Source organism: Sebastes fasciatus, chromosome 2, assembly GCF_043250625.1.
Source record: "Sebastes fasciatus isolate fSebFas1 chromosome 2, fSebFas1.pri, whole genome shotgun sequence".
Taxonomy (NCBI): Eukaryota; Metazoa; Chordata; class Actinopteri; order Perciformes; family Sebastidae; genus Sebastes; species Sebastes fasciatus.
In genome coordinates, this window is record NC_133796.1 from 43,007,144 (window position 1) to 43,033,439 (window position 26,296).

At 43.1% G+C, this 26,296-nt stretch overlaps 1 protein-coding gene across 8 annotated transcripts in view; it reads left to right on the top strand.

The window, feature by feature from the left end:
- Positions 1–14,220: 14,220 nt before the first annotated feature.
- LOC141760937 (C-myc promoter-binding protein-like) overlaps positions 14,221–26,296 on the top strand; it is a 210,316-nt gene continuing 198,240 nt past the window's right edge. For 4 of the 8 annotated variants that reach the window (XM_074624061.1, XM_074624097.1, XM_074624115.1 and 1 more), the window contains exon 1: positions 16,143–17,666. In XM_074624061.1, coding sequence (XP_074480162.1) covers positions 17,627–17,666 — 40 coding nt within the window. In that variant the 5' untranslated portion in view covers positions 16,143–17,626. Of the gene's footprint in view, positions 14,486–16,141; positions 17,667–26,296 lie in introns of those variants that run through there. The other 4 variants (XM_074624057.1, XM_074624078.1, XM_074624069.1 and 1 more) reach the window with 3 other exon arrangements.

Genomic DNA, 26,296 nt, shown 5'->3' on the forward strand with positions numbered 1-26,296 from the left:
GGTCAGAGAGCATGTAACTGGTAATCAGCTTCTGTCCACCAGGTTCATCTTGGCCCATTGTGCTCAATAAGATCTGAGTCGGTTTTCCTTTCACGTTCAGTTTCTTTCAGAGCTCCTCCGTATAGAACGTGGCGGTACTTCCAGGGTCCATGAAAGCATATGTCTCTATAGACCGTCCATTCTTACGGGATCTCACTTTCACTGGCACAATCGATAACATACATTCAGTCTCTCCGGCCCCAGAGTAGCCAACTATTTCCTGCTTGAAAGGCTTCTGAGCTCCTGAAACCTCTTCTTTTAGAGTGAAGACATCATTTGTTAGAGCAGATATATTTTTATTGGTTTCTCTCTCTATATGAAAAAGGTCTGGATGTCTCTGTGAGCACTGTTTGCACACCATTCACCTCTTGCAGTTCTTAGTGAGATGTCCTTGTGTTAAACACCCAAAGCATAGCCCCTTTAACTTTAGAAATTCAACACGCTCACTGTGTGCCAGTTCTTTACTCTTGAGGCAAGACTCCAACGTGTGATTCTTTTGACAGAAAAGACATGGTGTTTGTTAGAATGCCAGAGCAGTCAAGGAGGCAATGAGGAGAAGTCCACAACCGGATGGCGTTTCAGCATGAAAGCATTTTATTTTTCTTTCACCACACCCGACACACATGTTGGCCTCCACCTTATTATTCCCTCACCGGACTTAAATTCACCAGACTTATATAGCCCATTCAATTGGCACATTCCTCATATCACATACAACACACAAATATACAAAAATATACAAATCTATGTACATAAAACTAAAATACCCAAAATATAAATACTCTTAATAAATATAGACACATCTAAATATCTTTACTAAATATCAATAATATTTCCCCTGAATAAATACATTTAAAACAGTCCCGCCGAACTCCCCTCTACCCACTTCCCACTGGTTTTACCCTCCCGGAACTATTTATAGGTGCGCGAGCCCCCGGGGATCTCTTTCGCCCGAACACCTTGGGAAACGGAAACAGGCAGAGGTAAGTTTATGCATGATATTGACCGTTTTAATGTCAATGTATGTCAATCTACGATCTTTAATCTACTCCTTATCCCACATTACCTTCTTCCACTGTAGCCTGCTTCACTGTTGCATCTGGTCTTTTCCTCTCCACTGACACGCTGGTTGCGAAGCTGCTTCCTTTCATTCCACTTTTGAAAAGTTTCTCTTTTTCTTTGGTTTTGCCGGCTGTAGATGTGCAACTGTCATTGAGTTCTCCAAAGATTGGATCCATAGCCACATTTGCATGACAATCAATGAAGATCACAAGGTCAGCAAACCGTGCTCTGTGTCCTCTCCTTTCCTTAATTTCAAATGCTGCATTGCGCCACCTTTCCCTCATTTTGAATGGCAATTTGGATACCACTACTCTCGTTTGTAGGGTTATCCATTTCCTCCATGAACTCCACATCTTCCATAGTGTTACGGCAGCTAGTCAAAAATACAGTATAAGTTTTCAATGCTTTTGCGTCTTCAGACTTGATTTGCGGCCATTTCAATGCTTCATCAATGTAAGCACTGGCTATCATTAGCGCATCTCCATAATGCTTTTTAAGCAGTCGTCTCGCTTCCATGAATCCTCTGTGCGGTGGCATGTGCTCACAGCTATGCACAATTTCTTGTGGTTCTCCTGCAGTGTACTGTTGGAGATAGTACAACTTATCCTGATCTACACAGCTCCAGGTTGTCCTCATCTACCGCCCCCCTAAAGCCTCTACTACCTTCATGTCTGAGCTGTCTGAGCTTCTCACCTCTGTCTGCTCCATGTCTCCATCTACACTCCTGCTCGGTGACTTCAATATTCATGTGGACTCCACCAGCTGCTCGTTTGCCACTGAATTCTTGTCACTGTTGGACTGCTTCAACATCACACAGCATGTTAAAGGTCCCACCCACACTAAAGGCCACACGCTGGATCTGGTGTGCTCCACTGGCACAACTCCCTCCCATCTGCAGTGCCTGGACCTCGCTGTTTCAGACCATCTCGCTGTTCTTTGCACTGTTCCTGTCACCCTGCCCAGGCAGCGCACCACTCGTACCATCACATACAGGAACATCAAGACAGTGAGTACACCAGCTCTGAATGACCTGATAGCAACCCATCTGGCCTCAGATCCCCACGACACCTCTGCTGATGGGCTGGTTGCCCACTACAACGCCACTATATCCAGCAGCCTTGACTCACTTGCCCCCCTCAAAACCCGGACTGTCTCCTGAACCCGTCCCGCCCCCTGGTTCACCACTGAACTCCGCACCCAAAAGACCACCGGCCGTCAACTGAAGAGGCTCTACAAAAGATCTGGCCTCACTGTCCACCTTGAGGCATATAAAGAGCATGTGAGGGCCTACAAAGTAGCTCTCTCCCAGGCCAAAACACACTACTACTCCAACCTCATTGCCAACCAACAAAACCACCCCAGAATGCTGTTCACCACCATCAACCGGCTACTTTGCCCCCTCGATCCCCCCCTTCCCTCAGGTGCCCCTGACCTCTGCACTAAGTTCCTGGACTTTTTCCAGGATAAAGTTGAGTCCATACATCAGCAGCTCTTGGCGCCTGCCCACCTCCATCCACACACAACTCAGCCACTGGACGTGGCTCCCATGGCTGTTCACCTGCCTCAGTGCTCCCTCTCCTCCTTCTCCCCTGTATGTGCTCCTCAGGTTGCCAAGTTGGTCACTAAGGCCAAAGCCTCCACCTGTTCTCTGGACCCCATGCCCACAGCCTTGGTCAAGGCTTGTTTACCTGCCCTGTGCCCCATTATGGTGAACATCATCAACTCCTCCTTGGCATCTGGTTTGGTACCCTACAGCCTCAAGACGGCCTCAGTCACTCCCATCCTCAAAAAAACAGGTCTGGACCGGGATGACTGCAACAACTACCGACTGATCTCCAACCTTCCTTTCCTGAGCAAAATTCTGGAAAGAGCAGTGGCCGCCCAACTCCATCAACATATGGCCAACCATGAGCTCTATGAAACCTTTCAATCTGGCTTCAGACCACACCACAGCACAGAGACCACCCTCATCAAAATCACGAAATGACCTCCTCATCGCTGCTGATTCTGGTCACATCAGCATCCTTACCTCCTGGACCTCTCAGCCGCCTTGGACACAGTCTCCTACACCATCCTCCTCACCCGCCTATCTGACTACCTTGGCCTCACCGGTTCAGCTCTCTCCTGGTTTCAGTCCTACCTCACAAACAGAAAACAGTTTGTCACCATCAGAGACTCCAGTTCCACCCCGGCCCCAGTCAACCATGGTGTACCTCAAGGCTCTGTGCTGGGACCCCTCCTCTTCACCATGTACATGCTGCCCCTTGGTCAGATCATCCGCCACCACGGTCTCAGCTTTCACTCATATGCTGACGACACACAACTATATCTTAGCACCAAACCATCCACCCAGCTACCCCCACAGTCACTTGTAAACTGCATGCAATACAAATCTGGATGTCATTTAACTTCCTAAAACTCAACAGCAACAAAACCGAGCTCATGGTTGTGGCACCCAAAGCCCTGCTCCGGAAGGTTGGAGATCTCCACCTGGACGTTGACGGCTGTTCCTTCTCCCCATCCTCGGAAGTCCGCAACCTGGGTGTCATCCTGGACCCAACTCTATCATTCCAGTCTCACATTCAATTCAATTCAATTCAATTTATTTTTGTATAGCGTCAAATCACAACAGAAGTTATCTCAAGATGCTTTATATATAGAGCAGGTCTATGACCGTACACCATAGTTTAGAGACCCAACAGTATACACCAGGCGCGCTGTGGCCAGTAAAAACTGACCGAGAAGTCTCATTCTCCAGGCTGCCACTTTGTCACTAAGTGTTGGTAATCCCTCGTTAGAATTGGTAGTCCCTCGTACAGACGTAGTTAATTAATGATGGTAGCAGTTGGTGTCAAGCAGCCCCTGGACGCGGTAGCAGATGCAGCTACGATACCGGAGACATCCAGATCCAGGTTAAACCCCGCTCCAAGTGTACCCCTGCTCCAGGTATAACCTCGCTCCCGGTGTGACGTCGCTCCAGGTATGACCTCGCTCCAGGTGTGACCCCACTCCACGGTTAACTGTGAGACAAGGAGGCACAAGGACTCCCGGGAAGGAATGAAGTTAGTAACAACATGGACATGGGACATGAGTATAAACAGAAGGAGAGGGGAGCTCAGTGTGTCATAGGAAGTCCCCCGGCAGTCTAGGCCTATAGCAGCTTAAGTATAAGCGTTATCAAAGAGGAAAGTCTTTAGCCTACTCTTAAATGTAGAGACGGTGTCTGCCTCCCAGACTGAAACTGGGAGCTGGTTCCAGAGAAGAGGAGCTTGATAGCTGAAGGCTCTCGCTCCCATTCTACTTTTGGAGACTCACATCAGGTTCATCACCAAATCCGCCTTCTTCCACCTAAAAAACATCTCACGTCTCCGGCAATCACTCTCTGACTCTGTGACAGAAACCCTCGTCCATGCTTTCGTCACCTCCCGTTTGGACTACTGCAATGGAGTTCTGTCCGGGGTTCCTAGCAAGCCCTGGACAGGCTCCAGTATGGGCAAAACTCAGCTGCCAGGGTTCTCACCCGCACCAAGCCCTGGCAGCACATCACCCCCACCCTCATCCACCTCCATTGGCTCCCGGTCAAGGCCCGCATCACCTACAAAATCCTCCTCCTCACCTACAAATCCTCAATGCCCTGGCTCCTCAGTACCTATCTGACCTCCTCCACCCCTAAACACAATCCCGGAACCTGAGATCCTCAGGCACGGGTCAGCTCTCCATCCCTCACACAAGACTGCGAACTTTTGGGGACAGGGCTTTCAGTGTGACAGCCCCCACACTCTGGAACTCTCTCCCCATAGAGCTCCGCAACGCACCATCTCTGGACACCTTCAAAAGACTCCTCAAAACCCACCTCTTCACCAAGGCCTATGGCCTCTAGCTACTGCTATGTTCCATTGTTGTGTTTATTTATGTCTTTGTTAAGCGTCCTTGGGTTTCTTGAAAGGCGCTATATAAATCCAAGTTATTATTATTATTATTATGATCACTATCAGTTCTCTGTTCAATGGCTTGTCGAAAGCTCTGATGAATGATCTATAGGTAAGTGTATCGCCCTTGAACGCTGAAACGTCTTTAACTGGCAGCTGAGCCTGTTTCTGTTGAGTAACCATCATCTCTGTAATCATATTTTGCTTCTGCATTACTTGAAGAATGCCATCACTGCTTCTGTCACGCTGTTGTCTGTCAGTGTTGTCTGTGGGTCTTGACCTCACATTCTGTGGCTGTGTAAATTGCAACGACTTGGATGACATCTTACCTCCAGATACAGGTAAGTTAGCGAACGGATGTTGTCTCCGTTCCTCTTCCTTCACTTGAGCTCCACCTGCCACATGTGATGGGAAATAGCTGTTCATGCCATCTTCTGATCTCTCATACTCTTTCAACACCTTTACTTGGGCTCTTTTCTCAGCAATAGTAGCCTCTAAAATCAGTCTTTCCATTATTCCATAATTCAAGCTCCTGTATCTCTTGTAAGGCTGCAGCACGTTCAACTAATCCAGCTAGCTTTGCTTCTTCATTTGCACAAACTGATGATCTGACAGACATGACAGATGAGCGTCCAACATTTGAGCCCTTTCTTTGTGCTGGTTTGTTAAAGCCAACTTGTGATGCACTATTTTCAGGACATACATCATCATGTTCATCGTTAGTACTGCCTGTCTCATCATCATCAGATGCTCTATTTCCACTGGAAGATGGCGGCGCGGTTAGACGCAGCGGCCCAGCGCTCTTGTTTTGGCAGTGTATGTATGTTTTTTGTGTGTGTATGCCTTCTCACTGGAGTGATAGAGGGATATCTGCAATACAGCAGAGCAGAGCTGCTTAATGTGGCGGACAAACTTTGCACTCCGCACACCAATTGGAACTTTATTCCACTGGAGATACGGCGTCCTCCCCCGGAAGGAGGAACCAGCGTTGCCCCGGAGACTCTGCGGAGACGGCAGCGTCACACAAGACGCAGGCGGGGTAAGAGAGGGTGGCTACGAGCTAGGCTCAAGGCTAACCCCTACAAACTGGCGATACCAAGCCTCTTCCTTGCCAATACCCGGTCACTCAGCAACAAGATGGACGAGTTAAGACTGCGGATTACATCGCGCTGCCTGGAGTACTGTGTGATGTTAATAACAGAGACTTGGCTGGACTCGCACACCCCGGACGCTGCTATCGAGCTAGCAGGCCGTGTTGTTTATAGAGCGGACCTTACCATTCACTCCGGTAAGAGCAGGGGTGGAGGACTTTGTATTTACATCAACAGCAGCTGGTGCACTGACGCCAGGGTTATTGAAACACACTGTTCCCCGGAGATAGAATACCTGATGCTGAGCTGTATACCTTTTTACTTGCCCTAGGAGTTTACATCTGTCATGATAACAGATGTCTATATACCACCAAATGCTAACGCTAAGCTAGCCTTGGAGCAGCTACAAAGGTCCATAAACAACTACATGTCAGTACAACCAGACAGCCTTGTTATTGCAGCATGAGACTTTAATATGCCAATTTAAAATCTGTCATGCCGAAGTTCTTCAAAAATGTAAACTTCCCTACAAGAGAGCAAAACACACTGGACCAGGTCTACACCAGCATTCCAGATGCCTACAGAGACACTCCACTCCCACATCTTGGACTGTCAGACCATCTGTCCCTGTCTCTGACTCCAGCATACAGACCCCTGATCTGTAGACAGAAACCATCCATTAAAACAGTTCAGGTGTGGACTGAGGAAGCCACCTCAGCTCTACAGGACTGTTTTGATGCCACAGACTGGGATATATTTGCTGAGGAGACAGATCTGGAGGGACACACAACAGCTGTCCTCTCCTACATAAACTTTTGTGCTGAAGGTGTGGCTGGGACAAAAATCATCAAAGTCTTTCCAAATCAGAAACCGTGGCTCAACGGCAAGGTGCGGACCCTGCTCAGAGCACGGGACTCTGTCTTTAAATCTGGGACCTCACAGGAATACAAAGAGGCGCAAAAGAGACTGTGGAGGGGGATCAGGGAGACCAATCGCAGATATAAACAGCGCATAGAGGAGCACTTTAAGAACAACGACTCCAAGTGCATGTGGCAGGGGATAAAAACCATCGCTGGCTACAAAAACAACCGCACAGCCTTAAGTCCCACAGACAACACTATTCCTGATACCCTGAATCACTTCTTCGCTCGGTTCGACCGGGAAAACAAAGAAACCAACACCCAGCCTGCACTACCAGAGCAAGACCAACCGATAAAGCTCCAACACCACCAGGTCAGATCCGTCCTGCGCAGAGTCAACATCAGGAAAGCGACAGGACCGGATGGGGTCTCCGGACGAATCATTAAGGCCTGTGCAGACCAGCTAGCAGGGGTATTTACCACCATCTTCAACCTCTCGCTTGAACAGTCTGTTGTTCCCACATGCCTTAAGGCAACCACCATCGTCCCTGTACCCAAGAAAACCACAGTGAACTGCCTGAATGACTATCGGCCAGTTGCTCTTACCCCCATAATCACAAAATGTTTCGAGAGACTAGTCTTCTCCTACATTAAAACTGTCATCCCTGCCGATCTTGACCAACACCAGTTTGCTTATCGGACAAACAGATCGACAGATGATGCAATCACAACAGCTCTTCACGCAGCCTTTACACACCTGGATCACAACAACACATATGTAAGGATGCTGTTTGTTGATTTCAGTTCTGCCTTCAACACAATAATTCCACACAAACTGGTTCAAAAATTTAGCAACTTGGGCTTAGGCAGTTCACTGAGCACATGGGTGCTGGACTTCCTCAGGAACAGACCCCACCGTGTCAGGATGGGGGGGCCACACCTCAGCCACTCTGACCCTGAGCACTGGAACACCACAGGGGTGCGTCCTTAGTCCTTTTCTCTACTCCCTCTTCACATATGACTGCTCAACTATTCACCCCACTAACACCATGGTAAAATTTGCAGACGACACTGCTGTAGTAGGACTGATAACCAACAACAACGAGACAGCCTACAGGGAGGAGATCCAACATCTGACACAATGGTGTTCCATAACAACCTGGATTTAAACACAACTAAAACAAAAGAAATGATAATAGACTTCAGGAGAGCAAGACGGGTGGAGCACTCTGCCCTCTGCATACGTGGAGAGGAAATAGAGAGGGTGGACTGCTTCACGTACCTCGGAGTCTACATTTCAGCTGACCTCACCTGGTCCAAAAACATCTCTCATCAGGTGGGGAAGGCCCAGCGGAGACTCTACTTCCTCAGGAAGCTGAAGCAGGCTCACCTTCCTCAACACCTGCAGATCAATTTCTATCGGGCAACCATTGAGAGCCTCCTGACTTACTGCTGCACTGTGTGGTTTGCTAGCTGCACAGTAGACGACAGGAGGGACCTGACCTGAGGAGATACAGGACAATTAAAACACACACAAACAGACTACGAAACAGCTTTTACCCACAGGCTGTCTAGTGTGTAGACGGTACAACCCAGTTGCTCACATCTGCATCCTTTTTTTCTTCAGGCAGAAGATCTTCTATTTGCCTACTGAGCTCTTTAAACTCCACAATAAGAGGGTTGAAATCATTATGCATTAACTTTTGCACTTTTTGCAAATTGCCTGCATCACTCATCAAACTGTCAACTTCTTTCCTTTTACCAGTTATCCGAGCTAATACTCCCATCCTGGTTCCAATGAGCCGATGCAGTTTATCCTCCAGTGCTCTCTCAGTTAACTTGCTCATTCTTTTAGAATCCATTTCCACAGCATCAATTACTTCCTTATCTTCAGCCATCATATCAGCAAAGTAATGCGTGCAAATGAGTAAAAAGTATTTCCACTTTTCTCATCAGACAGGTGCATCACAACTTCTCAAAAACGTAGAAACTTCTATGGCTTTTCCTTAAGGCATGCTGTCATATTTGCACGTGGAGAAATCCACTGAATAGCTAATTAACACGTTGTATCAAATTAGCCTCATCAATCTTCATTAACTTCAGAGCAGCTGGCGATCGATCCTTTCTTTACCTTGTCCGACGTTTTCATTCAGTCAAAAACATACCGCGTCGTTGCATTGAGCACTTCTTCCAAGCGGTACTTTGGACTTTTCCTTCAGAATTCCCCGGTTGTGTAGCATCCAGCGCTCGTAGTCCGTCCTGCTAGCGTTAGCTAGTTTCCTCTGAGCAGTTTTCTACTAATGTAGTGGCATTCCGTCTGGATCCCAAAAATAAGCCACAAACGAGCTGTAGGCACAGTAACTTCAGTCTGACGCGAATGACAGGAGATGGAATCCAGTTTAAAAATGTTTACTGAAAAAAGTTAGATATTACAGTGTCACACGGTAGAAAAACGATGTGCTCCCTTGTCTAACGCAGCTCTCTGCCTCCTGACTCTAATACACACTCACTCTCACTATATTAAAGGGAGCAAAATCATCAAAATTCAATATACATGCATTTGTCACTTTACCTATTTAAACATTACCTAAGTCAGCTGCAATAACTAGAAATTATGAATTTTGCATGTTTTGCAATTTAACTTATATTCACGCATTGTGGCTCTTACAGTTATCGTCTCCGACCAAAACTCTGCTGGCTCCCCTGTTCCCTCTGGCTGCGGTCGGGAGGCTGAGGCAGGAAAAGCCAACACAATATAGAGTGATATTGTGCTTTTAGCTGACGTGTGTCGCCTCACTGTTTTGAGCAATGCTCCTTCATGTCTATGTAGAGCGAGCACAAGTGCCAGCAACAGGACATTGACTTTCGTTGACTTAATGGCAACAGGTGTCGCTGTTAACAAGACATTTCTGATTCTTACAAACAGTCCCTTTAAAGTGGTGCTTTGTGTGATTCTTTGTGGAGAAACTCAATTTTACAGATCTGTCGAATAAAGCTGAAGTAGGTGAGATCGGAGCAAATATGATTAAAAAAAGTTATTTTTCTAAAATGGTCACTCTATCATGACAATAGTACATGAAATAGGTCATCTGAAAAGATCATGTGCCTCTGTGTCCTCCGGTGCTTCTAATGGCATCTACAAGATTTCACAGACGGGAGAAAAAGAACCAGTCAGAGCTGATCTGAGGTCTGCCGTCCAGCTGCTGTCAATGAGAACCGGCTGTCAATCACTCGCGAACGCCGATCAAACGGTCAAACAAGGCAGCGTTGATTAAATATGAATCAATATTCTGTTACGTTAATGCCTATTTCTCTCCTCAGATGTTCTCAGAATCATCTTGTAGTGCACGGTTTAGCTGTAAAATGAGAAAGTTTGTGACCCGGAAGCCATGTTGAGATCTCTTGAGGAATACTAAGCACCACTCACATGACCTAAGCACAGCCAATAGGAACGCTCTCTCTGTGAAATGACCTGCGATTGTCTCCCGTCACCGGCTTTTCCAAAGCCTGAAAACAGAGCCATGAGGAGGAGCAGAAGTCTAGTTATCTCTCAGAACACTTGAATTACAATATGCTGAAAGGTTATTATGGGATTTTTGCCCAATGACGCCAAAATATACTGCCTACTGAAGCTTTAAATCAACTAATTGATTGGTCAACAAAATCGTATGAGTGTTAATCGACCATGATATTCTTAACCTAACCCTAACCAGGGAATGTCGCCATAGACACCCAGTTCATAATACTGCAAATACAAGAGCTCTCATCAGTGGGTCATAGGTTTAGTCACCTCATTCAGCAATAGATAGTGACTTATATTAACAGACATTTATTTGAATGGAAATCTTCAAGATTATTACTATAAATAACACCTTCCTTATTCCTTTTGCCCACACTTTCACTTTGCCTGTGATATTATGATTATCACCATCAGAATTATTGTAATTTCTATTGCTTGCCTTTCTTGTGATTTATACATTTATTTTTTCTCTCCCTGCTGGGTCTAATATTTCTTTGTTATTTTGATGTTTTTATCCTGGAGTGAGAGGATTTTACTGAGCCCCATGGGGTTCTCAACCAGAGATGGGATTCCATATTCTCCCCTTTCTTGTTTCCAATGTTTTTGTTTATCATTGTTTTTATGTGATCGTGTGGGATTTGGTGCATCATTGGGTTTAATTAAAGACATTATTTGAATAAACCGACAAATAATTTCCACATTGTAAAGCCTCTCAGGCTACCACGAATAAAAAGATAATTTAGTATTTTTTCCTCATTGTAGGAAAACTGATCAAACCTTAACTTGAAACCCAAACTGAGCATTTCAAGTCTCTATGCCTGATGTCTTGAACACTAACATGTTCCTTGTAAAGTGGTGGACACACTGCTCGCTTGAGGCTCGCGTGAGTCTGGCGTGGCGTGTTGTTTTTTATTTCGGCGTCCATGTTAACAGGTTAGAGTGGACACACTGCCCGCATGAGACGCGCGTCATTTTATAGAATAGAAGGGTCGCCTATTTTACACGCGAGCCCCTCGCGTCTCAGCTGCGTGTCCCAGCAGCAACAGACAGTGATGGTGATCTATTGACAGTATATGGACATCATATCAGCTACATAATACAGTTTACATGTCTAGACATCTGTAGAATATGTCACAGACAGTGAAAGGGATCTAGTGACTGTATATTAACATCATACCAGCAAGACTTTACTGCAGTTTACATGTCTGGACATCTGTAGAATATGTCACAGACAGTGAAGGTGATCTATTGACTGTATATGAACATCATACCAGCAAGATTACTACAGTTTCCATGTCTAGACATCTGTAGAATATGTCACAGACAGTGAAAGTGATCTAGTGACTGTATATTAACTTCATACCAGCAAGACTTTACTACAGTTTCGAGGTTTATCTGTAGAATATGTTACGGAGATGAAAAAAAAGTAAAGTTAAGTAAACTTGTTTTTAAATCAACACTTCCTGCTTTCATTTCAAAATAAAAGCCCTCAGGCGTTTTTTCTATAGACAGAATCCCTTCATTTGTTAACACGAGGCTTTTATTCTGAAATATGAGCAGTCAGTGCTTTGGAACACGCAGTCACTTTGGGGGCTCAAGAAATTGATAAAGTTTGGGGTTTAAATCAACACTTCCTGCTTTCATTTCGAAATAAAAGCCCTAAAGCGGGTTTTCTTTGCACAGAATTCCTTCATTTGTTAACACAAGGCTTTTATTCTGAAATATGTGCCGGACAGTGATGTGGAACAAGCAGTGACTTGGAAAGCATCATAAATGAATACAGTACTGAGTTTTAATTGTGGATTATTACTATTATTTACTAATTACCACACGTTTCTGAACCTTTCTCTGTCTAAATTAAATATAAATTATATTTATCATGAAGTTAAATGGCCATTAAAAGGCAAACTCTATGTAGAAATAAAGGGCTGTCAGCAGCATCAGAAACACAGCTGACAGGTAGCAGACACGCTCCCGACAGGCAGCCCACTCGCGTCTAGTGCGGTGTGCATCACGCAGCCACGACGCGACGCTGCCGTCACGCGAGCCTCATGCTGGCAGTGTGCCCACGGCTTAAGGCTTTCTCTTACTCACTTTATTGACGCAAACCAGATCAGGCAGCTTGTTAAGATATTGTTATAGAGGTGCAGAAACACATTTCCCACCATGCACTGCTTCCAAAGTCACAAAGCTCACAAAGTGTTTTTGGAGTGGGATTTGGATGCAATCCAAAACCAACCTTTTGCTGCTAACGATCTCTTTGACATTCATTAATGACCTACAAAGTCAGGCAGAAAAATATTTCATACACATTTCCATCTAATCCATTTTCTAACAGAGGGCAATGTGTCAAACACTTTATTTGACTTTTTTTTGCATTTTGCAGAGTTCTTTGTAAAATTACTTTTGCTTGGACTTTTTTTTTTTATCACATTATCATACATCTAGTATGTTTGCATGTTTAAAAATCAAGTTCCCCTGAATTTACTATCGAGACTCATCTGTGAAGAGTTTGCACACAAGCCTGAATTTTTCAAATGCATTTTAAACCCAGTTATGTGGAAAAAATAATCATTACATGTGGAAACTTTGCACTCTAAGTGTGACACTTTTTTTTTTAACTCTATATGAAAATGTGCATTATGAAACAATATGCAGCCCAAGCCCTCTGATGCAGGAGCAGCCGAATCACATCTACATCACTTTATGATGTCAGGAGTCCAGGCTTACACATTATTAAAAACGTTAATGTTCAAAGAAACATGAATAATTACAGTACCTGCTGATCCTGAACAGCAGCTTAGCGAGCTGAATTTGGTGGCAGTTGCCCAGCACACTTAAAGTGTGTTTACACTGAAAGGAACTGATTAGGAAGTTAATTTTAGAGGCGGTGCGACTGCATATGAAGTTAATGCAAAGTTGTGAGTGGATGCAAATTTGTTCCTATTATTCCAAATTACAACCAAAATCACAATAGTTAAAGCTGTAGATTTTTGGTCTCTAGAGGGCAGAAGTACTCCATAACCAGCTGAAAATCACAAACTTCTGATATACTTATCACCTTATAAAGCTGTTCTGGCTCCAGAGACGAGAAGAAAAGGAAACATGGGAGGGGGGATTTTGGGATTTTACTGTTGTTGGTTGAGGTGGAGCGCATTATGAACTATTAACTGACGATTATTTTCATTATGGAATAATCTGTTCACTTTCTCCATTGATTGATTGTTTTTTTGGTTTGTAAAGATTTCTGAAAATAGTGAGAAATGAGGTATATAGGCCACAGTTGGGTAGTTTAATATATAACAAAACATCATATTTTATTATGTTTAACATGTTTTTTTGTGCAAGAATCTTATATTGCAAAGTAACTACTACCTCAAATGTGTACTCAAGTACAGTACTTAGTTGCATTCCACAACTGCTGAGGAGGCAGGTCACCTTCAGGCGAACATTATGTGATTTATTGCAAATTATGACTTATTATTATTTAGAAATGGTATAAAACAGCAAGGTAGTCAAATGTGTTGATAATAAACTGGTGCAATGATGGGTCACTAATGAAGATCAGAATTAGGCCAGTTGATTTTGTTCAAGTATAGTTTAGTATTAATTATAACTTAATTAGATGATGTTGAGGTCATATTGTCAGCATCAGGTAGATTATGTGAGATCCTTCCTGCTGAGAGGCTGCTGCTGTGATGTCAAACTGACACCTAGTGTGTGTGCATGTGTGTGCGTGTGTGCGCGTACATGTGTGTTCGTGAACGCGCGGCGGATACCCATCACAAACCAAGATGGCGGCGGAGCGGACAGCCGGCTCGGCACAGTGACTGACAGACGAAGCGTCGCTCGGTCGGACAGCTAACGGTTACACTCTGACACCGACACCCGTACAGGTCACCGACGGCGGTGTGATGAACCAGTACCGGTAGACGACGCCGGGGGAAGTTGTGTGTGAGGACTACATTGCCGTCCACTAGCGGGGTGAGTAGGAGCTGATGAACCGTTAGAGTGAGTGAGTGACCGGCTCCGGAGGGATTTACCGAACAGCTGCTGCTTACGTGCTACAACGAGCTAGAAATCCCTCATGCTAGCTGTGGCAGCTCACTGCTTACGTGCATTTCTTTACAATTGGTCCATGTTTTGACTGATATTGCATTTGCATTGCTTGTTACCTCGCTGGTTCGTTCCCGGAGCTGAGTGCTGTGCGTGCCACAGTGTGTGTGCCACAGGTTGGTCGCAATTAAACGCCTCTTTGTGGATCTTTTCGTCACCTGTGCTGCGTGTAAACTAAACAACTAGTCCCATCACATGAACCCTGTGGTACCCTGTGGTACCCTTTGGAGCCCTGTGGTACCCTGTGGAACCCTGTGGCACCCTTTGGAGCCCTGTGGTACCCTGTGGAACCCTGTGGTACCCTTTGGAGCCCTGTGGAACCCTGTGGTACCCTTTGGAGCCCTGTGGTACCCTGTGGTACCCTGTGGTACCCTGTGGAACCCTTTGGAGCCCTGTGGTACCCTGTGGTATATGTCTGCTATACCCGCTAGCGTGCGGTCGGTAAGAAGTCAAAATACCCCCAAAACACTAGTCCGCTTCCCTCTCCGTGTGCCCCCTCCTAAAGGGAGGAGATTTGAGCTTCTTCACTTTGTACTTTTCAGTCTCAGAAAATGCCTCTTGCTTAACCTCGCTATTTATAGGCGGTGGCACAAAATGTGCAAGGAGTCATTTCATGTTTTGTAAAGCACTTGAAGTCAAGTCAATTTAAAATGTAGCCTAATATCACAAAATAATAAAATTGCCTCAAGTGGTTTTACAATCTGTACAGAATATGACATCGGGATAAGGAAAAACTCCCCCAAAAATATCTTTGAAATGGGGGACAAATGAAAGAACCCTCAGCAGAGCAACTGGAGGGATCCCTATCCCTGGACAAACAGACATGCAATAGATGAACAGAAATAGAGCAACATAATACAGTTACAATAAAGACAATCAGGATACATAGATTGTAAACATACAATATATGAAGAAACCCAGACTATGAGGACGACATTGGTTTTGATAGAGCTTTTAAGATGTCACTGGTGGTGTAAAGCAAAAGGCAGGAGAGTTTGTCACTGTGGAAAAGGGTGGTGGGTGTACTGTATGCTAATGCAGCCTTGCAAATACAACTAACATTTGGAAGTTTGGGGGATATGTTCACTGATCTTGTGGTGCTTTAGGGTTGTGTATTGGCAAGAATCTGGCGATATGATATATATTCATGATAAAGGGGAAACGATTCAATATATTGCGATATATTGCAATACTGTAAGCAAGGCATTATATTATGATTTTTTATTTTTTTTAATTTAATTTCAGAAATACTGTCATAGTATGAAGACAGACCAGAAATGTGCCATTTTAGAATAGCCAAAAGTGGGCATGTCTGTAAAAGGGAGACTCGTGGGTACCCATAGAACCCATTCACATTCACATATCTGTTGGGCTGTCAGATTTTTAAGAGGTTAATTCAAAATCGATACAGTGTTTTGGAGAATCGATACAGTTTGCACAACATAATATCGCGATACTCATGTGTATCAATATTTTCTTACATACCAATGGTGCATCACTAGATGCTAAGATAATAGATAATAGATAATAGAGTGCTGCAGGAATGAGTCCTAAAACCCAGAAATGAGTTAGTATTTTAGCACTTCCAGTTTCCTCATCTGGAAGTCAATGGGTTTTTTGAATGTTTTTTTTGTTAGATGCCTGAAATAAGGTTTGTGGTTAACACAAGCTGAAGAGATTTTAATGTTTTGTTCTACGACATAAAATGCATCAATAAATATCCCACTCATGAATTTTGAAGCCTTAATGTGTCTTAAAAAAAGGTGGTTGCTATCAAGTGGCTAAATGAGACTACTGACATCACGCCGACTCGTCCTCCTTTACAGCCTCGTTATTTATAGTTTCGCTCATGTCACCGTGGTGCAGTTGATTTATAGCCTAACGTTAGCTTTTTACTTCTGGCCATTGCATTCACGGTTCAAAAAAATCATAAAGTGGTGTTCATTACTGGAGATTATTTTGCTGAACAAAAGGTGTAAGTATCATAAATGTGTGTTTGCCACAGAGCTGATTTTCTGCAGTAATCCAAAACCCAATGGAAAAATCACATTGGCTTTTTGTTGAGGGAACCAGGGCGATGCTAACTTGCTGGTTGGCCTACAAAATACGTGATCCCTGGAGCTCTCTATATGTCTGTCTGAGAAATTTGAGCAAACTGAGCTGAAGAAAGGGAAACACACCAGGAGTTAGTGGAGTTAGTCCACTGACTGCCACTGACTGCTCCTTTCTGATAGACATTAGACAAGGTGACGGCCACCTTCAGGGCTTCACATTCTGATGGTGTTGCATGCACACTGGACAGACAAGTCTGGTCAAATCATACTTGTGACAGAAATACTCTGAAGCCTGTCATTTGAAAACCTCAGCTCAGCTATGCATACCAGAAAGGTAACCTACACTGTAATCCTGTAAATCCTCTGCTTGGTTTTTGCTTTTCATTCAACAGTCTCTTCACATATCATGGAACTCTCATGGTGAGATTCTGTTATTGTGCACAATGAAGGACGGGATGTTTGTGCTCAGTCTTATTGCCGTGTCTGTTCATGTTTGGAGGGCAGAAGGGGCACCCTATTGGAATGTCAGAGAGGAAAGACAGTCATCGACTGTGTAGTCTTGTGCAGGTCCATCCAAGAAGAGAATTTACGGCAGTGAGTAAAGAGATGGTTAGATGGTGTCTGCTTAGCTGATTGAAGACCTCAGATCCACTCAGTAACCCTGGCTCCTCTTATCCTGACAGCAGCCTCAGGGTTAATGTCTGCTGTCCTCCTATAACTAACACCAAATGTCCCCTCATGTGGCAGTGATGGTGTTAATACCTCAAGGCATAGACTGCAGGTTATTCCCATCTTGCGTAATTCAGTGAACACAAACAAGGTGGGCAAATAAGAATCACACTTCATAGTGCTGTCAGGTACAGAGTGTGGGTGCTCACCCCTCTCATGCTTTACGGATATTCATGTACAGTATTTCACCATAGCATCCACTTTAACTTGTTCTGCATGAGAGCGCATGCCAAACTGGAGGTTGTATCAAGACTGTTTCTTTGGCAGTGAGTAGAAGTCCGATGTTGTAGTCTGCTGTTGTTTAATTTAAAAAGTGTTTCTGCAGTTTTGCACCAGGAACTGTGTAAGAGCCACATTATTTGTATTTGGTACGTTTTGTATGTTGTTCTTACATGTTCTAATATTATTTAAGTTCATACAAAAGTGTATGTATACTTTGAATAGTGTGTTATAGGTGGACTTGGCTAAGTTTATGTTTATATTAGGGCTGTCAACCAATTCAAATATGGAATCGCGATGAATCTCAAATTAATCGCACATTTTTTATCTGTTCTAAATGTACCTTAAAGGGAGATTTGTCAAGTGTTTAATACTCTTATCAACATGGGAGTGGACAAATATGCGGCTTTATACAAAAGCATGTATACTGTATGTTTATTATTGGAAATCAATTAACAACACAAAACAATGACAGATATTGTCCAGAAACCCTCACAGGTACTGCATTTAGCATAAAACAATATGCTCAAATCATATTATGGCAAACTGCAGCCCAACAGGCAACAACAGCTGTCAGTGTGTCAGTGTGCTGACTTGACTATGACTTGCCCCAAACTGCATGTGATTATCATAAAGTGGGCATGTCTGTAAAGGGGAGACTCGTGGGTACCAAGCCCCCAGGAAGAGCGCCGGTCGTTGATCCCAACTTTCGAGTGGCCAAATGGCGGTACTGTAACTTCCGTGTCTGCCAAGTGATGCCATTGGGACCAAAAAAGACTTTTCCCATAGACTCACATTGGGAAAGAGACGTCTGTAACTCAGCGGATCATTTCTTTTTAGGTGAATCAACTACCCAGTATGAACACTCTAATAGCCTTCATTAAAAAAATTTAGTTTTTAAAGTTGTAAAATGCACTATTAGCCAAACCAGAGTTATTTCCCTTCCTTCGTTCATGTGAGTGAGATCCAGACCGAGGCTGGAGCGCAAGCCATGACGACGGCGTGACGTTGGGACCCCGTGACCGGGTCATGTGACCGAGCAGACGCTAATGCGCATGTTCCATGTGCCCAAGATCCAGGTACTTCTCCAGACGTAAGTGGAGCCATTTAGGCTTCATGCGCCACTGAGCAACTTTCATAGGAATGAACGGGGCCCCGCCTCTAACGCTGTATCCAGTTCTCTTAATACATCCATGGTGGGTACCCATGGAACCCATTTTCATTCACATATCTTGAGGTCAGAGAAAGGGAAAATGGCAATGACAGTTTTTCCTCGCCAAAAATGTAGCGTAAGTTTGGAGCGTTATTTAACCTCCTTCCCGACAAGCTAGTATGACATAGTTGGTACCAATGGATTCCTTAGGTTTTCTAGTTTCGTATCTCCTCTCTATCCTTAAAACCAAGACAGCTACCTCTCAAAAATCGCAAGCTGTGTTAATGCGTTAAAGAAATTAAAGGGCGTTAAAAAAAAAGCCCTTATATTGCTCTATATATGGGGGGGAATGTTGGGTGTTTGTAAATTATAGAGTATGGTCCAGACCTGATCTATATGATCAAGATAACCTTTGTTGATGATTTTACGCTATATAAATAAATTGAATTGAAGATTGAATTGAATTATTCTTTAGGTCCACATGTTTTTGTTATTTATGACAGGTGACAGTGCGTTCAGGCAGTTCTTTACTGTGCATGTGTAAAGAAGTTTAGGAACTATGTAGGGCTACCACCTCTTAGTCGACCAGCTGGGAGGAGGCCACGGGGAAGACCCAGGACTAGGTGGAGAGATTACATCTCCACACTGGCCTGGGAATGCCTCGGGATCCCCTAGTCAGAGCTGGTTAACGTGGCCCGGGAAAGGGAAGTTTGGGGTCCACTGCTGGAGCTGTTGGCCCCGCGACCCGACCCCGGATAAGAGGTTGAAGATGAGTGAGTCATTTTTTATGCTTTTTTCATGCTGAATGGCTTATTCTTAAGAAACTTATGAGCACATCTCTGGTAAAAAGGGATGCACCGCTACCACTTTTTTTTCAGACTGAGTACAAGTACAAGTACTTACATTTGGGTACTCGCCGATACAGAGTACCGATACGAGTTTTTCTCTGTGCCAAAAGACCCTCGTTGACAGCCAGCTGGAGGGTGTGAGCGACACACGGCAGGCTGGGGAGTCCTGCATAAGAGGCGGTGCGCCTTTATTATGTTTTTGGCATTGTCCCGGAGCACAACGTGAACAGAACTTTTTGGAATGCCCCACGTCTGTAGCATATCATCAAGAGCACCTGCTATGGCTTAGCCAGTGTGCGAACCCCGAAACTGCTTTGATTGTAGAACAACTCTCTGCAGAGTAAAATCCTCATTAATCCACTGCGCAGTTAAACTGATGAGAGACATTGGGCAGACACTGCTAGTCCAAATACCAGTGGTGAAACTGAAGGCTGAAATGTCCTGCAATAGGCAGTTGATGTGCTTTTTCACAAAGTCATGCAGCTTTGGTAATGCGGTTTCTGTTATGTGGCGTCGTCTGAGAATCTCATACTTTGACTTCAGTATACTAACAAGACAGCGAAATCCCGTATTATCAACAACTGACAGAAGCTGGTCATCAAGAGCAATGTACTGGGTAAGGGCTTCTGTTATTTTTACCGCCCGTGGGTTGTCTCGCTTCTCCAGTGTTTGCTGCAAAGTTGTTTTTTTGCTGTTTCCCGCTGCTAGCATTAGCAAACTCCTTGAATGCTGCGTCCTGTCGGTTCTTAAAATGTTTTATCAAATTGCTTGTGTTAAATGTGCTGCTTTTCACTCCTCCTCTTGACAATTTAGCAGTGCATAGTTTGCAGACTGTTCTGCTTTTTTCTTCATCGCTTAGCGTAAAATAACTCCAAACTGCTGAAATGACTGCTCCCCCACCTAACGCTACCTGCTCAATTGACGAGAGGTTGACTTCACGCTGCCATAAAGTGGTATCGGTGTCATTGTATTGGAGCAGTTTTGCGAGTACGAGTACGTGAGTACAGTATCGGACCCGATACTGGTATCGGTATTGGTGCATCCCTACTGTTAGGGGTGGGCGATACATAGAATATAGTCGATGTATTGCAGCTTGTCCCACGCGCGGTGTGTAAATGAAATCACGAAAATTGACTACAAATTGTCATGTAATGTTTTTAAGCCACCCCGCCGGCATGAGACTCGCTTTGGCATTTCCTTCTCTCCCTCTCTCCTATGGCTCCCTCACACAGAGACACACACACACACACACACACACACACACATACATACACACACATACATCACAGACTCCGCCCCCATCCAGACCTCTCCTGGGCGAGTGTGTGTGATGTATTCAACCGGCGTGTTTTTGTATTCGGAGGGACGCAGCGGAGAGAGAAAGCCTGGAGAAAGCGGAAGAAGAGAAAACGACGAAAGCAACCAGAACCAGCCCAGAAGCAAATGACTCTGACTTCCTCACTTTCCAAAGCAATTCCATATGACCAGTAGTGCAAAATGCAAAGAAATCCCGGCCGCTGTTAACACCTACATCACAAAGCCGGTTAGCGTTCTTGAAAAGCCCAGATTCAAAAGACTCATTAAGACACTTGATCCAAAATATGCCTGGTTGCAATTTTTTTGCGGCGAAAGCTCTACCGGAGTTCTACATTTCAGTGAGAGAAAAGTTGTTTTACCAGCTGACAGAGGTGACCCACTTCTCCACAACTACCGATCCGTTCAACTAACAGAACCAAAGCTGTGAGCCTTAATAAGTGGACCAGACAGTTTTGGCCACAGGCTACACCTCGCGATTGGTGAGTCTTTCTACACTGCTGGGAAAATAATAATTTTTATTATCAGTAATGTTATAACAGCTTACTGGTAAACATAACAATAAGTTACTTTACACTTATTACACACCATTTATCAAAATATATAAAGTATGTATTGCCAGATAACTAGTTGGTTAAAGTGAATACTGTTGGATACTGTTTTGTTCAATTTAATTTGTGATTAAAATTGTTCCGATAGAATCCACTAATGAATATAAACAAGAAGGTTTTAATGCAGACATACAGTGTGCTGCAGGGACTACAAAAATCATCATATTGGTGTGATTGAATGCATCAAAGGGTTAAATCGATAATTTATGAAGCGCTTAGAGGATATTTGAAAATATCGCAATATATATCGTGTATCGCGATTATGCCTAAAAATATCGCGATCTAATTTTTTGGCCATATTGCCCAGCCCTACCTACTGGTAAACACAAGATTTAAAGTGGTGCTTTTATGTGATTCTTTGTAGAGAAACTCAGTTTTACAGATCTGTCAATTAAATCAACCAATTTCTGTGTTTTTCTTTGGTCAAACAACGTGGTGCTAGTAAGATGCAGAGAAGTCTGCAAAACTTTGGATCAAATAGAACATCAAGTCTGTAATGAGCTGAGATGAGAATCGCCTGCAGCGATGTTGTTATCTTCCAAAAAAAAAAAACCTTCAGCGTTTTCCCTGCCTTGAGAGCACATTGGGTTTTAACATCAAAACCGAGATACTTTGCAGACTGAAGTCTTGACACTATGGATGTCCCTGGAGAGATTCAGTATGGGCACTCTCACAGTGAAACTAGTCTGGTATTCATAGGCCGTAAAGGTGAATTACCACCAGGTCTGCTGCTCTACTAGAGTTGTTTCGTGATGAAGCTGTAGCAGAGATGTGAAGACACTGTGAATTGTTTCCTTGTATTTACCCCCTTTAGCAGTGATGCACAGGTTGATGTGGAAGCTGAAGCTTACAGCCTATTTTCATAATGATTAGGATACACTTTAGCAGGGGTCACAGACCTTTTTGAAACTGAGAGCTACTTCAAGGGTACTGAGTAGTACGAAGGGCTACTTGTTTGATACAAACTTCCTGAATGACAAAGTTGCACAGATCACCTTTTAATAATAATAATAATAATAATATATGTGAAGAGACTGTCTGATCACATGTCAATGTTAATTATTCCTCACAATAATTATTAACAATGATTTCCACAACAATGATGGTAGGAAACACAGATATATTTAAACATGCAACATTTATTTCTGTTAATCTGTTTCAACATCTGAAAGTCAGAGGTTTCACATCTCTGATATTTCTGTAAATATCTTTCTTGATAGTTTTGTATGAATAAGCACATTTGTAGCATTTTGTTCAAAATCACACCTGCTATATTTTTGTACAAATTATCACTTCTAACATTTTTTAGGAAATCATTAACTGTCATATCTTCAAATCATGTCTTGTTTGTACTAACAACTACCGTTGTACCATTTTTTAACAAATCATGAACTCTGTCCCATGTTTATACAAATGATCAGTTATGTAAGATAAAAAAAATCAACTCTTTCACATTTTTAAATGAATCCTATTACATTAGTACTAATCACCAAATCTGTAGCATTTTTAACAAATCATAACATCTGTTACAGTTTTTGAACAAATTATTTTTCAAATTTTTGTGTAATATTTGAGTTTAATGTTGTCATGGTGTTTTCAATGAAGACATATGTTATCTCTTTCTTTGTCTGTTAGTGGGAACCCTGGCATTGCATTCTGTTCGCCAATGTACTGTAATCTGGTGTATAATTTGACACTGCAACTCTGAGTGAGTCTTGTAGATTCAACACTGACTGTATGGAGGGAAAGTGCAGCACTTTTTTCTCTGTAAATGCACGGAGAAAATGTTCATCTTAGCTTTAAATGCGTTTACAGCACTTATCATGTCAGCGACAGTTTTACCTTTGCCTTGCAGCTGTATACAGTGTCTCTCCACATTGTGCTGTTTTGCCGTCGCAACAGTTGCCCCGCAAATGAGACACACACATTTTTCATTCACTGTCGTAAAAAAGAACTCTTCCTCCCAATCATTGTGAAAATAGTATGTTTTCTTTCGCTTTTCTGCCATGTTTTCTTTAGTTTGGGGGGTAAAAACCACATCTAGCTCCCCATCGTAGCTGCGCCCGCTTCCTTGTCTCAGCCAAGGCCTATGGAAAGGAGGCTAGGAAACGCGTCATCAATACGTCATAGCTTTGGGGTACCACACATGCACAGTAAAATCTGGTCTGCACTCGCCGAAATTGAGCCAATCAAAACGCATTACCGCAGGTTCAGTTACACTGCGCATGCATTGTACCCCACACCCCAAGACCCGTGTCCTAGCCTCCTTCCATAGGCCTTGGTCTCAGCAAAGAGTGAGATGGCGGTTTGACTTGCGCACAATATTGAACTTTGACTTCAGACAAGGTCAGAGTTCATATATACATAAAACATTTTTTTTTTTTTTAATTTTATAATAAATATTGTCATTTTAAAATTTACATTAATGCAAGCGTTTTTGATTAAAAAAGAACAGCAACTAAAATTTTTAGATGGAGCTCCGTGGTGACTAGTGCTATTTTTAGAACATGCCTTGCGGGCGACTCACGTGGTCCCTGCAGGCGACCAGGTGCCCGCGGGCACCGTGTTGGCTACCTCTGCACTCTTGTCAATGTTATCACCTAATTTAAGTTAGTTTAACAGAATGGGCTCCTTTTTGTCCAAGGACATGGGACAATTTTACACCGCTATTTTACTTTTGTCTCACAAAACACAACATGTTCAATGCCGACTCTTTGTATACAGCTGTGGTTTATACTCACAGTTTTAGGGAGTAAAAGAGATGGTTACTGCACAGAAGAGCAACAGAGCAAGAGATGTAACTGCTAAAAATGCATGACAGTCATGCTTTTTGCACTCTGGTCTATTTCCTGCTCCTGTGAATGTTAAAATTGCTCTCTCTCTCTGTCTCTGATGATTTCTGTATGATTGTTGACAGATGCAGCATGGTGGGTCTAGAGAGAAGTTCTTGATCTTTGGTTCTGAGGGGTGCTGTCATGCATTATACTGAATCATTTCCTATTGTTAAATGTCGTAACAGTATTTTGTGGGGCCAATATACAGAATGTGCCCAGTACATCACTAGCAGCTGTTTTTTAGGTTGCGTATTTCTTTCAAAGATATCAATAATTATTAAAAAACCAGGCTGTTTTCTGTTTCAAGCTCTGGTTGAGATTTGTTGTTCATACAGAAATATTTATACCGAGATGTTGAAGCCCACTAAAATCAAATATCTGGATCCAGCTGACAAGTTGTCTTTTTAAAAAAGCTTTTTGGGTACCATTCGTTTGTTGCTACTTTGATGTTACTACAGTATCATACCTGAATATCTTTGTGAAACAAAAGAAACTAACACAATACCCTTAAATATACTTTGTATATGAGTTTAAATCTCTTTTCTATAAAAACCCTCAACAAAATAAGCCAAACTTCTCAAATGCTTCTGTTTGATGTTGTCCTATCACTAAGAGGTGTACAGGAAATAGATTTGTTCCGATACCAATACCAGTATCGAAAATGTGTCTGATACTGTCTAAAATTCGGTATTGGGTATTGGCGAGTCCGCCAGTTTATGCACCGATCCGATTAACCCCCCAAAAAGTCTACTTGTTTAACCGGATATCAATTCTTCTTCGCTGCTCCAAAATAGTAACCTTCACTTTTTTGTCGCCCTAGATGTATCGTGGCTGCCACTGGCAACTATGTTTTAGAGTAGCGAAAAAGAAGAACTGATAGCAGGTAGATTGTCATGTGACGATAGCAAACGACAACAGTGCGGTGCTAGTGGAGAGTGTAACGGTAACGGCCACAGTATTGAAGCAAAGAGACAAAACTCTAGTGTTTTTTTTGACGATAGTAACTGCCGCCATTTTGGACTGAAAACACTTATTATATTTATAATATTTTATGGTTCAACACAGGCCATTTCAGTAGAATATGACAATCGATTCATCATTCCATATCATTTTGTTTTGCTTTTGTTTGGCACTTTTTAGGCGGACTTTTTACTTGCGTGCGGTAGTCGCGATCAGTCCAAAAAATGTCAGGTTTGGCAATATTTCATAGGGGAAAATCCACCAGGTAAAACAGCGATATGCATATTATGTATGGCTTCCGTTTCCAGGGGTGTTGCCAATTTCAACACCAGCAATCTTTGTAAACTTTTGAAGACTCATAACGCGAAAGAGAATGACGAGACAAATTCCACAAAGATAGCCCAAAAGCGACAAAGATACGATACGATACCGCAAGTTCAGGTATCAGAATCAGTATTGGGAAGGAAAAAATGGTATCAGAACATCTCTCTCTCTATATATATACAGTATATATAGACTATATATACAGTATATTTTTGGCATCATCGGGCAAAAATCCCATAATAACCTTTCAGCATATTGTAATTCAAGTGTTCTGCGAGATAAATAGACTTCTGCAACTCCTCATGGCTCTGTTTTCAGGCTTTTGGCTTTTTTTCAGTCACTTTCAAATCTAGACTCAAGACCAAACTGTTCTCAGACGCTTTTCTTAATTGATCAAATGCTGCACTTTACTGTCCTTTGATTGTTTTTATTATCCTTTTAATTTTTTTTTCTCTTTTAACTTACACTTTTATATTCTTTTATTCATTTTTATCTTATGCACTTTGTGCTCTTCTATCTTGCTTTAATATATGTAAAGAACTTTGAATTGCCTTTGTGTATGAAATGTGCTATATAAATAAACTTGTCTTGCCTTTAAAAGATCTAGCATGTGACGGGAGACTTTGACCAATC